A 13,919-nucleotide genomic window follows, 5' to 3' on the forward strand; every position below is an offset into this window, starting at 1 on the left:
CTCATCTATTGGGGAGGCTAAAGCAGGAGGATTGCAAGTTCAAGGCCAGCCTGGGCAACTTAGAAAAGCCTTAAGAAACAAAAAAAGGATGGGGTGTGTGTAACTCAATGGTAGAGGGCTTGCCTAACAGGTGTGAGACCCTGGGTTCAATTCCTAGTACTTGAAAAAATAACTAATAAGTGAATAAATTAAGCAAAAGATGAAGCTCAGAATTGGATTGCTCAGCCTTCTCTTTTCTTAATCTCCTCCCAGTTCAACATGCTTGCATCTTGTGGGCTGGGGATGCAACTCAGTGGTAGAGTATTTGTCTAGCATGATCCAGGCCTTGAGTTTGATTCCCAAATCCATAAGAAAACAAAAACCCAAACAAGCAAACGAAACCCCAAATGCTTTCATCTCTTGATAGGTAGAATGACCTTGTAGGTCTGCAGCTGGACAAATGCACCCAAGTTTCAGCATGATCTTCTTTGTAGTTTTAGCCTTTTCCTGGGAAATCAGGTTAGTCTGCCCACCCTAGCCACTCTGCTTCCTGTCATAACTCCACTTTCTCTAGACACACAGCAAATCCATGACCTCTTTGTACTGTGCCACTTTGTGAGGTGGCGCTTGCCACACTTTTTATGAAAAGTCCAGTGGATTTTAGGAACATTCACCATATTTGTGGAAGTGCTGCAGCAGGAAAAGTGAATTAAAAATAAAATGAACAGAAAGTAGAATACTGATCTGTATTATCTGATTCATGTGAAAAGTGAATCCTAGACTCAAGACCAAAGTAGTATTTTCATCCTTATTATTACAATCCTCACTTTTATTATCACTCCCCCCATCATTATTAACAACAGTGCTGCTTGCCATGGGAGTACTTAATGCTTGTTGAATGATGAATAAAGAATGAACACCAGGGCTGGGGTTGTGGCTCAGTGGTAGAGCACTTGCCTGGCATGTATGAGGCACTGGTCTCAATCCTTAGCACCACATATAAATAAATAAGTAAAATAAAGGTCATCAACGACTTAAAAACATTTTAAAAAAAGAATGAACAGCAACTCTACAGTTGATTGCAAACTTGTTTTGAAGTTTTATTTACTCCTCCTCTAGCCGGAGTCCAGCTTTTTCACACATAGGGTTTCACCCTACACACCATATCTTCTTTTTATGTCTGTCTGTGTTGGCTTCCTCTGCTGCTGCTTCTGTTTGAATTCCCTTTCCCCTTCTTTGATGAGTTCTCATTTGACCCAATTCTGTACCCGTCCAGTAGGTGATCACTTCCTTTCCTGTGTTTCTCTATTGCTTTGTCTATACTACGGTTAACATATCCTCTCCCAAATTACAGTTATATGTTCACATCTGTATTCTTTCCTAGTTATTGAGCACCTTGAGGGTTTGATATATTTTCAAATCTGTGTGTTCAGGAACCATCGCTGAACCTGCTACACAGAAATTTCACAGTATTTGTTGAAATTTTCCATCTTGTATTGAGCACAGGCTGCCTGTGGAACAACATGCTAGGTGCCGGAGGACAGATGCACAGTGTTGACCCCAAGTTCTTACAATCACATTGGGTAGATAAGTCCTTTCATAGAAAATATATTAAAAATCAGTATAGCTGCATAGTGGTACATGCCTGTAATCCCAGAGAGGCTGAGGCAGGAGGATTGCAAGTTCAAGACCAGCCTCAGCAACTTAGCAAGGTCCTATGCAACTTAGCAAGACCCTTGTCTCAAAATTAAAAATGAAAGGGCTGGAGATGTAGCTCAGTGATAGAGCATCTCTGGGTTCAATTCTCAGTATTCCCTATCCCCTCCCCACCAAACCTCAATGTAGCCTAGAATTAAATATGAGATAGGAGAAAGCGTAGTGGGTTAGAACATGCACAGAATTGGAATAATCAGAAGACTTGGTTTCTAGTTCCTACAACTCACGGTAAAGCTTTGACAAATTATTTTTCCTTTTTAGGCCTTAGTTGGTTTTCTCTCTTTCTCTTTCTCTCTCTCTCCCCATCTCTCTTTTCTCTCTCTGTAAACAAAGAGGTTTGATCAGGAGCCTCAGAAGATTTCTAAAGCTGGTTCCAGCTCTGACATTCTGAGTTTGGCTCCATGGAAACTGTGTGGAAGAGGCTGTGTAGTCTCAGTTTGCCCTCTAGTGGTTACTAGGTGACATCACAGACCCGGGATGCCGCTCTTCCAGGGATGGGATAGAGGAGCTCAGAGCCTGGTAAACAAAGAACTGCAGGATAATGACCATTCTAGAACAGAACCAGTCAGATTCCTCCCTGATTCTGGTAGATCGGTATAGAATATAGAATCCTGTCTCCCTTCAGGGCAAAGGCACATGGCAGATTATGCTGTCTGTTCTCAGCCTTCATTGAAACTCATCTTGTGTCTGTTTCTTTGCAAACTAGAGAAGGTCAAGCTTTGGGAAGCTCTTTTGTAGCTCTCCTGATTTTTTTTTTTTTTTTTTTTTTTCCCCCTGAGGCAAATTCTTTATCCACCCATTTACAAAGGACAAAATGGGGTTTCTCTGTCTCTCTTCTGGGAGTAGGACCAAGATTCACTTTTGGCTTGGGGACTTGGTCTAGGCAAAGTGTAGGTAGTAGAAGGATTTCTTTGTTGAGATTGGGAAAAGAGATGGACTCAGAATAAGGCATGTGATTTACCCTAGAAAAGATGATCAATATGAGCACACAGAGCCTTATCTTTCAGATGTTTCACTCTGGGGTTGGGTAGAGCCAGTTGTACACTTTTCCCCTTTATTCTCTATATCATGAGTCCTAAAGGATTCATTTGTTCCCCATCTACACTGGGGATTGAACCTAGGGGAATTTACTGAGCTACATCCCCAGTGCTTTTTATTTGATGAAGATGATGATGATGGCAATGATGATTTTGGTACCAGTGACAGAACCCAGGGGGCTTAACCACTGAGCTACATTCCCAGCTCTTTTTATTTTTTATTTTGAGACAGGGTCTCGCTAAGTTGCCAACGCTGGCTTCAAACTTGCGATCATCCTGCCTCAGCCTCCCGAATGGCCGGAATTACAGGCGTGCACGACTACCATGTCTGGCCTTTTTAATTTGCCTTTGAGACAGGTTCTCACCTAGGTTGGTCTGGAACTTGCAATCTTCCTCCTGTCTCAGCTTCCAGAATAGCTGGGATTATAGGCATGTGCCACCATATATAGCTGCTACAGGACTTCTTAAAGCTATCTCTATTCACCCCTTTAAGACAACAACTATACATCATACATATATACAGTTTTTACTTATCACTTTAAAATTTTAAAAAGAATATCTACATCAAAGAGGAAATTGGTTGCTTGGAATCATTGACCAGAGTCTAGAGGAGGAAGAATAGGGACTCTGAAAGACTGAGGGGATGGGAAGGAGGTACAGAGAAAGTGAGACCAGCTGCAATTCTAAGTGAATTTGGAGTATCTGAATGGGAAATTCAGACATAAAAGAACTATTTTGTACCATCACTGTGCTTGTTGGCTAAATAGAATTTTTTCTATGCACTATATTTTGAAACTCATTAATGGCACGACTAAGGGGATAATATCCAATCGTTCCACAGCATTGGGAATGTTCCAAATACCATGCCTAAAGTGGACCCCACCCAAACTGGCTCGGCATCCATACTTTGCCTTCTTTGTTTACTGCTGAATTCTCAGCATCTGTCACTTAATAGGTGCTCAAAAGATATTTTTTGAATGAATGAATGTTGGCTACACCATACTTTGTCCAGTAATACCTCAACTCCATGAGGTGAGATGAAGTTTGATTACTTTTATTCCTCACTGACGATTATAGAATGGACAGTTAACCTGATAAAATATAGATCCATAGATAATACTCTTTTGGTTCAAATATTCAATCTTTCAATAGTCTCCCAAGGTCCTGAGTGTTTTCCTCAGTAGGGCCTCAGTGTATTCCTCAGTAAAACAGAGCTAATAATATACCCACCTTGTGGTGGCTCAGGCCTGTAATCCCAGCAGCTTGGGAGCCTGAGGCAGGAGAATCCCGAGTTCAAAACCAGCCTTAGCAACTTAGCAAGGCCCTAAGCAACTCATTGAGACCCTGTCTCTAAATAAAATACAAAAAGGACTGGGGTTGTGGCTCAGTGGTTAAGCACCCCTGGGTTCAATCCCTAGTATAAAAAAATATATAACCACCTTATGGGCTTAAATGAAGGTATATTATTGCTTAGTATGGTACCTGGCACATAGTAGTTGCTCAATAAATTCTAGTTCTTTTTCTCTTATCTAGCTTCATTTTATTTACTTTATTTACTTATTTACTTATATGTGGTGCTGAGAATCAACCCAGCACCTCACATGTGCTAGGCCAGCACTCTATCACTGAGTATACCCAGCATCTTTAAATCCAAAAGGAAGGGGTGATCTCTCGAGGGGAAATCTGGTTTGAGAGAGGAAGACCGCAGGAAGAAGAGGCTACCTGAAAAGAAAAAGAGAGTAAAGGAGAGGTGGCACACGGTGTGGTCCGAGTGGCTTGACCCCTTTCCTTCCTAGATGTGTGAGGTCTCAGGATGTACCCTGCAATGCCTGGACTGGCCAGAAGGGGTGCTTGGTCCTGCAAAGAGAAAAAGCCCTGTCTCCACTTGGAACTAGGCTAATTGTCTTGATTCGCATCAGAGTCTGTCAGTTCAGGAGAGAGAGGCTAGAGCCTCCAGCAGGGGAGAAGAGAAAAGATTTGCAGTGATGTGGATGAGAAGTGACAAAGGGTTAGTGGTGGTACTCAACCATGGAGAGCTATTTGGGAAGAGCCACTATGGGAAAGATGGCAGGGAATTCTGGCAGCAATGCGATTCTCAGAAAGTATGGCAGGGGTAGCAGAGTAAAGCAGCAGGAGGAAGCACTGGTACATGTGACTGCACTGCCATTTGTTCTAGTTGGCATCCTGCACTAAAGCGAGTCTGTGAGTCCCACTTCTGGTGGCTTGTGGTACAAGTGGGGCTGAAAAAAAGAGCAACATGTCCTATTTGGACATGTATTCTAGACTCTTGGCTCAAGCTTCTTGTATCATTTTATAATCTACAAAGCATCCTAACAAGCATTTTCAGATGACACTTCAAAAACAACAAGCCAATGTCTTGGTCAGAGTAGTGCAATGCGAATGAAGACACTGTGAATGCTTTGAGAAAAAAAGGGGGCTGAGGGGTGTAGCCGAATGACAGAGCTCTTGCCTAGCATGTTCAGGACTCTGGGTTCAGTCTCCAGTATGGGGGTGGGGGTGTGGAGAAGGAATTTACTAAAAGGATATGGAGTTGACAGAAAGGCTGGGGAGTCAGATGTGGAATGTGGCAATAATCTAGGATGGCCAGGTGGCAGGCATTGCAACCCTGTCCTTGTCTCAGGGACTATCTGGCATTCCACCATCACCTTGATAGGGATACCTCCCCTTACCCCAGCCCCCACCTGAGAGCCACTGCTGTTGGACACCTACTATCTCTGTTGCTATGACAAATTCTAAAATCGTCTCTGTCTTTTTTTCTTTTTCTTTTTTGCTTTTTGTGGTGCTTGAAATTGAACCCGGGTCTCATGCAAGTTAGGCAAGTACTCTATGGCTGAGTTATAATCTAGCCCTTGTTTGGTGTAATTTGCTGAAGATTCCATTTGCTGAATATTCAAGAGGAGTGATGGGTATAGGCAGAGGACTGAGCCTAGGCCATATGTCATGTCCTATTGCTGGGGACAGGGACAAGCAGTAGCTCCCTACTTCAGTATCTGTCCTGGCATCGATACTACATAGAATGGAGTATTCCCCAAATAGGAAGTAGTTTGCATGCTGGTGGTAAATAAAACAAAACAAAATGTCCATTACGTCCCATTCTTCCTCTTCTTTCATATTGCTCTTTCTTGGTAGTTATTCTTGTCAGTTATCAATTGTGATCACAATTCCAGGCTCCTAGGCTTGAAGCTTTAGACTTATCTTCATTTCCTTCACTTTCCCATCAGGATGTCTCAGATTTGCCTTGCCTTCTTATCACTATTGCCTTAGTTAGATTACTTTAGCAATAGCATAGAGGACAGACTAGAAATCAGGGGTCAGAATTCTGGAGTGTTAGAGCCGGGATAGACCTTAGAACTTAACTATTATAGTGGTATTTCGTAGGAGTATCTATTAGTATTTTTATAGCACATCCTGGCCCTCCCCCATCTCAGTTTTTTGGGTTCAGTAAATCTGAGGTAGGATCTTGGAGGGAGAGAGAGAGACAGACAGACAGACTGTGTGTGTGTATGTGTGTCCAGGGTTGTGGACTATGGAATTGTTTTAAAGATGGGGAGATTTAGGACTAGAGAGAAGGTAGCTGTTTGAAATCACACCTCAGTTAATGAAAGGGTTCAGAAGCAAGCTCAGATCTTCTCCTGGCATCTGGCCTAGTGCTACTCGGGCCTCTTGCTATTCCATTCTGCAAAAGAAAATTTCCTGGTTTTGCCTAGCAGGGTGGCACATGCCAATAATACCAGTGACTCAGGAGGATCTCGAGTTCAAAACCAACCTCAGCAACAGTGAGGCGCAAAGCAACTCAGTGAGACCCTGTCTCTAAATAAATACAAAATAGGGCTGGGGATGTGGCTCAGTGGTTGACTGCCTCTGAGTTCAATCCCTGGTACCTGTCCCCACTCCAAAAAAAAAAAAAAAAAAAAAAAAAAAAAAAAGAAAGAAAATTTCCTGGTTTTATTTTTATCCAAGAAAGTATGCTATAATGTTGTGACTTAGCTCCTCCAACAGTAAACAGGTCCTTCAGATTAAGAGGCCCAAGCCATCAAGACTCTTTCTAATGATTGTCAGCTTGATCTCTGAGCCACAGGTCTCCCTGGTTAGAAGCGAGGTAGTCCCCCAGTCAAGGCACATTTCTGTGTCTGGCAGGATTCTGTCTGGGCCTTTGTGCACACAAATATTTGTTTCAATTATTCATTGACCCTTCTTCAATTCTTGACTATCCTTTAGCCATCTGGTTCTCATCATGGGAATCCATCTCTCTTTTTCTGCTCTCTGACTTTGACCAATCTCTCTGTTGGATTGATTTGCCACCAGCTCTGGGCAATCTCATGGAAACCCAGGGCCTCTATTAATTACATTAAGTTGCTTTTTTGATTTTGCTCTCTTTACAAAACTTTTACTTTTCCATAAAGATTCCCAGCAGGGAATGCCATTTATGTAATATCTTCCTGCTCCTAAACCTACATTAGGGTAAAGAAAGCAAAGGGGGGAGCCATTTCCCCCGTACCCTCCACATTCAGAAAGGGAACATCAAAGTCTGAGCACCTCACCCGCGCCCAAGCAGGAATGACATGGTCATTCAACTCATGCAAGTTAGGCAAGTACTCTATGGCTGAGTTATAATCTAGCCCTTAAGCAACTCTTAAGAGCTGCGGAGGATGGATTAGAGGAAAGAAGCTATGGGAATGGAGACTCTCAATAGAAGCTACTGCAATAATCTAAGTGACAGATGATGAGACCTGAATTGGGCAGTGGGAGTGGGATGAAAAGGAAGGAATAGGTGGGAAAAGAGTCATTTTAGTGGGGAAACGACAGGATCAAGTAACTAAATAATATGGGGTATGAGGAGGAAGTTAAAAATGATCAGGTTTGAAGCTTGAGGACCTGGGAGGATGGTACCTTTAACAGAATGAGGAAAATAAGGACTGTTTTGAAAGGAGGGTGGAAGGCAGTGACATTAGTTTTGTACATGAAGGATGCAGACCTCCAAGAATATTTTCATCAGGCAGCTGAATATACAAGGTTGGAAGTCTGGGCTGCAAGGATCAGTTTGTGAGTTTCAGAAGTGGGAAGGTGAGAGGTGGATCAGGGGCTCAGGCAGAGAAGAGAAGGGATGGAGTTTGAGCCTGGAGGGACATTTGTATTTAAGCTCCAATCACGGAGAGAGAGAGATCACTCAAGGAAGAAGTCTGAGAAAGAGCTAAAGGTTTGGGGGAAAAAACTGGAAAAGTATAGTTTTGTCAGTCAAGGAAGGGGAGTTTCAGGGAAGGGAATGGAGACAGAAGATGAGATGAGGACTGACAAGAGGCTGTTACTCTCTAAAGTTACTGAATTGACACTCATCATGGTAGGTAGGCCTCGTTTCAGTCATAAGTCACAAGTGGATAAGGGAAAGCAGAGGCCCTCACATCAAATGAAGTACTAAGGCAGGTTTCTGGATACTTCACAGGCCCCCACTCACTTTTGCCTATTATCAAGGTACTGCAGGACAACAAGCGTAATTCCTTCGCAAAGTTTAACATCGTCTAGAATTTCCAAATAAATCCCTTCAGCTCTCATCCTCCTTGGTTTCAATAATAGGAAACCGCAAAGATTCTGGAAGGCAAGGCTCAAGACCGGATATATAAAGAATGACTAATAAATATTAATGAGGTGCACGCTCCGGCCCAACCAGGTCGAGGGAGAACCTTCTCCTGGCCCATTGGAGCCCCGCCCTCTCATAAATATGCAGATAGCGCTGCCCGCCGCGCACTGCCCCGCCCTCTACTCTTCTCCCTCGCAACGGACTCTCCCTTCAAACGGGAAACAAGATGGCGGCGGCAGGTCCGAGTACTCGGGCCTCTTCCGCGGCGGCAGCAGCGGCTCTGAGTCGGCGAGGCCGGCGGGGCCGCTGTGACGAGATGGCGGCAGGGAAGAGTGGGGCCCCGGGCCAGGGCTCTGGCCCTGCGTTGTTGGTGTTGCCGCCGCCACCGCTGCGGCCGGAGGAGTCGAGCTGCGCCGGGTGCCTGGAGACCCCAGGGGAAGCGGCGGCCCTGCCGTGCGGCCACTCGCTGTGCAGAGGCTGCGCCCAACGCGCCGCCGACGCGGCGGGCCCGGGCTGCCCGCGCTGCCGCGCCCGCGGCCCGGGCTGGGCCCGCCGTCGAGCCCGCGACGACGGCCAGGCCGACGCGGAGGTGCTGGGCGAGCGCGCCCGCCGCGGCCAACCAGAGCGCTGCCGCCCGCGCCGGGACGGGGGCGCGGCCGCTGTGGGGCCCAGGCCGGAGCAGGAACCTCGCGCCGCGCCCGCGGAGCCAGGTGGAGCTTCCCCTCCTCCCCTTGGGGTCCGGAGACCGGCCGGGCTGTTGTGGCCCGGCCTGGTTAGGGGGTGGTGACTCCCGGGCCCTACTCCAGAGGGTGCGGAGAGTTCTTGTGGGGTGCAACTGGGCTCTGCCCAGGTGCAGTATGTGTTTCAGAATTTTGAACTTTGAAATAAACTACTGGCAAGTTGGATTTGGAGGGGTAGTGAGGGGACCTCGCGTCTTATGTACTTCAGAAGTTTGGAGGGAAACAGTTCTTGGACAAGTTAGGGACAGGTTGGAATTGGTGTGTGGAGGGGAGGGGCCCGGGAGAATCCGAGAAGCACTTGGTTTAATGTTGGATCAACAGCTTAGGGTCATGTTGCTTGGAGGGATGTGGGTCTTGGGCCTGAGTGGGTCGGCGAGGGGTGTGGAGTAGCCGGAGTTTAGGGGACAGGTTGAATTTGGGGATGTGAAGGGAGCTTTTTAGACTTGAGAGCAGAGTGTGTTGGAGAATGAGCTCATGTGCAATTTTTCATAAAATCTTGGAAAGTGCATGCTTAGCCCAAGAGCATGGCACATAATGAAGGAGCGATAATTGACAGCTATTTATATTTATGCTAATTATACCAATAAGAGCCAGTAGTGCTCCACAAAAAAGCAGGGTGGGGTTTAAAAGGTTTGGAAATGAAGATTGGTTGGCCGCGGGGCCCGCTGCTAATTCCTTAGCAAATGTGAGTTTCCTACTGTTATCCTGGCTGTTGAAAAGTTTGTTGCAGGACTCTTGCCTGAACTTCTTTGCTTTCTTACCATCAGAAGCCTGCCTAACTGGTGCTGAGCTTTGAGATAGAACCTGTGTCCCGTTTAAAACACAAACTAAGATTGTGTTTAACCTAGGACTCTTGGAGACACACCCAGTCAACATATCTACAGCTCTGTTTGATATAAAAAATGCTTATCAAGGAGGAGAGTTTTCAAGAAACATAAATTAAAAGAGACCAGATATTTGGTCCTTATATGTTAGGAATTCTGCTATGTGTTATTTTAAGTAGGGAAAGGGAGGCATTGTGTATGAAAGTGCAGCCCCTAGAAACTACAGGTTCCTGAAAGCAGTCTGTTTCAGGAACCGGTCAGAAACAACTGCCACTGTTATAGGAAACCTTGCCTTTATTTCTTGGGTTGAGGGGAGTCTGCATGTTATTTCCAGTGCTCCTTGTTACTCCTTTTAAACGTTACAACATTACTATGAGATAGGTACTTTTATTTCTGTTGTATAGATGAAACTGAGGTCCAGAGAAGTTGAGTAACTTGCCTAATGAAGAAAATTCAAATCCATCTGATTTCTGTTCAGTTCATTTGTTTTAAATTCTGAGATTAGGGTCAAAATATAAGACAGTATTTCTTTGGTCTCCCTACCAGAACTATTGACTCTATGGTCAAATAGGTTAGAATTTTTTTATTTATTTATTTTTGGTACCAGGAATTGAACCTGGGGTGCTTAACCATTGAGCCACCTCTCTAGCCCCTTTTTAAATATTTTGTTTAGAGACAGGGTCTTGCTAAGCTACTTAGGTCCTCATAAGTTGCTGAGGCTGGCTTTGAACTTGCGATTCTCCTGCCTCAGCCTCCTGAGCTGCTGAAATTATAGGTGTGGACCACCTCACTGGCAGTTAGAAATTTTTAATTTGATTTCCTAAGCTTGGAAGCCACTGCAGAAGTATCAGGTCTGAAATTTGAATCATGAAAGGGACTATGGCTTGCTAATTTGTGCAAACTTACTTTCTTTGAAGAAATTTTTGTCATAAGGAATTGAAAAATATTCCTGAATGGGGGTTGGGAATTATCTTTAGCTTCAGTGGGTTGCCTGAATGTATTGAAGTTCTATACAATATTTTTTTAATTAAAAATTAATTTAAATCATATGCATTCACGATTTAAATGAAAATATGAGAAAAGTACACAATAAAAAGGGGCCCTCTTACCCTTACTTCCTGCTTCCATCAAATATTCTTTATTTTTTTAGTTTATTTATCTACATGAAAATACAAGAATAACTGATTTTTGTCTGTTAGACAAAAGGTTGTATATTACATACTCCGTGAATTGCTTTTTCTGCTTAACAATATATGATGAAAATCTTTCCATATCAGTATATAGAGAATGTCTTCACTCTTACATTTGAATGGAATTCATTGAATAGATATAACTTAATGATCTATTGGTGGACATTAAAGTTGATTCTTTTGCTGTTATAAATAATTTTTCATGAAATTGTTATGTGCGTGCATTTTTATGGAGAGGTCACTTGTAGCTTTCAAGTGACTCTCAAAAAAAATTTTTTTTAAAGGTTGAGAACTATGTTTTAATCTAGGTCCTTAATTATATAGAAGAGAAAATTTGTGACCCAGAACAGAGAAGAAAGTTACTAGTTACAGGTTCCTGTGAGTTGGTATATAAAGAGCTGAAAGAGTAATCCTAGAAAAAGGGCTGAAACAACTTAATTCACAGTGAAGTTTCATGATGACTTTTTACAGAGAAAACTATAAGTACCAATATCTTAAATATTAACATTGTACTTTTATGAGTAATAAGTAGCAACAGGATAGCAATTTTAGGAATATTTAGAAGTATATTGCTTATTGGTATTTTGGCATAGTTAGGTCAGCTGATAAAGGAAAGATCTTTATGATACCAGAAATGAAATTTTTGTAGTAAATGCACTGGTGTTTATGTGAAATTCTTTAATTTTTTATTTTTTGGTATTGGGCATTGAATCTAGGGCTACTTTATCTCTGAACTACATCCCCAGTCCTTTTTTATTTTTATTTTGAAACAGTGTGTTGCTAAGTTGTCCAGACTGGCCTCTAACTTGCCATCCTTCTGCCTCAGCCTCCTCTTCATGGGGATTACAGGTATGCCATTGCACCCTGCATTTTTTTCCCCCCAAGAAGTGTTTCTGTATATTGCTCAAGCTTGTCTTTAACTCCTGGGTTAAAGGAGTTCTGAGGACCTGGGATTACTGGCATCCACCACTACATGTGGCTTAATTTATTAAACAAACAAACAAGAAAGTCCTTTTTTGACACCCAATGTCTCTTTTGGAATTGGATGGTCTGGAAAAAGTGCAAGTTTGTGCTTGCTGAAAAGTTTGGTTGTACTGGTGACATTTTTGTGGTGTTGTGCTAACTTTGTGGTGTTGGTAAGCTTTACGGTTTTCAAACCTTAGCGACCCCTGAGTAAATGGTTAAATTCTAAATATGTATTGTCAGTTTGCTTTTGGATATAGTGTTAGTTTTGCTGATTTATGAAAACCTTTTTGTGAAGGCTATATCAGTGATCTTCTGAAGATGTCAAAGAATTTCATCTTCTTTGAGCATCTGCCACACACCATTATATTGACATATTAAGTATTTGGACCATCTTGAGCAGTATTCGGTGATGATACAGTGAGTGCTTACTCTGTGCCAGGCACTGTGCTGTGTCCTTGGGAAACATCAATGAATGAAATATTAGATTCCTCTCTCATGGAACTTATTCTAAATTTAGAGACTGTCCCGATCTATTGGTTTTTAGAAACATTCACCACATGGGCATACACAGGTAGATTTAGAATTATACATGACAGCTGCACTGAAGCCTCACTGAAAATGATTAATGAATTTAGGACAGTTCTTTTTGTTTACCATAGGTAATGACACAATAGCTGGACAAAGCCTGATGAATCTTTAAATTGGCAGTTTTGTCAGGCACCGTGGTACCTGCCTATAATCCCAGCAGCTGGAAGGCTGAGGCAGGAGGATTGCAAGTTCAAAGCCAGCCTCAGCAATTTAGTGAGGACCTAAGCAATTCAGCGAGACCCTGTCTCTAAATAAAATGTAAAAGAGGGCTGGGGATGTGGCTATGTTTGGTTAAGCGCCCCTGGGTTCAATCCCCAGTACTCACTCCCCGCCCCCCCAAAAATTGACAGTTTGAATTTTTTTCTACTTTTGTGAAATTGAATTTCAAAATGGAATAGATAAAAAAAAAAAAAAAAAAAAAAAAAAAAACTGAATAGTTCTCATTTCTTCTTTTTCTTTACCCCAGGCTCTCTATTTACTTAGTATTAACATACATTTAAAAAAATTTTCTCTTTCTGTGAAAAGCAAATAGTTCTGTTTATTACTCAGTTGGCAGAAAGTGTTTGCTATGTGAGTAACCTAAATTGCTTTTAGGACTGATGAATAACAAAACCTTGTGATTGTAGTGTAAAAGAACAGAAATTTCCCTTGTCTGTAAGGATTTATTTCAAAATGTATAAAATGACTCATCCTTTTATTTTTTAATGACATGTATTCTAGAATTTGAGAATGTTCTTATGTGTTATACTAATGCAGGAAACATGTGCCTCGTGTTTGCTTATGTTTTTCAAAATTCATGCTGAGATTACCTCACCATATATTTCACCAGTTAGAACAATTAACTTTGAAGGAATTGTTCTAGTTTATAGAATTTAGGATTGAGTGGCAGGAATTTAGGAGTTTTTTTTTTGTTTTGTTTTGTTTTTTGTTTGTTTGTTTATTAACTCCTATTTCCACTACCTAATTTCCAGTTAATCCTGAATTACCCCTTGAATATATTTATTTCTGAGTTTGCTTAAATATTTGATATAAGGTCTATTAGGCGAATTTCATTTCACTCATTTAATGAGTACTTTTGGGGGGCATACACTGTGAAAAAGATTAATAAGACATGGTCCCTGTTCTCTTGTTTTGCTACTGGGAATTGAATTCAGGGGCGTTTAACCACTGAGCCACATTTCCAGCCCTCTTTTGTATGTTATTTAGAGGGTCTCGTTATTTTATTTAGGGTCTTGTTTGAGTTGCTTAGGGCCTCCTTAAGTTGCCGAGGCTGGCTTTGAACT

General features: G+C 42.4%; 1 protein-coding gene across 1 annotated transcript in view; it reads left to right on the top strand.

The window, feature by feature from the left end:
- Positions 1–8,505: 8,505 nt before the first annotated feature.
- Positions 8,506–13,919, top strand: part of RNF169 (ring finger protein 169) — a 107,177-nt gene continuing 101,763 nt past the window's right edge. Inside the window, 1 exon segment of the mRNA XM_079104462.1 lies at positions 8,506–9,038. Coding sequence (XP_078960588.1) covers positions 8,555–9,038 — 484 coding nt within the window. The 5' untranslated portion in view covers positions 8,506–8,554.

This window comes from Sciurus vulgaris, assembly GCF_902686455.1.
Source record: "Sciurus vulgaris genome assembly, chromosome: 11".
Lineage (NCBI taxonomy): Eukaryota > Metazoa > Chordata > Mammalia > Rodentia > Sciuridae > Sciurus > Sciurus vulgaris.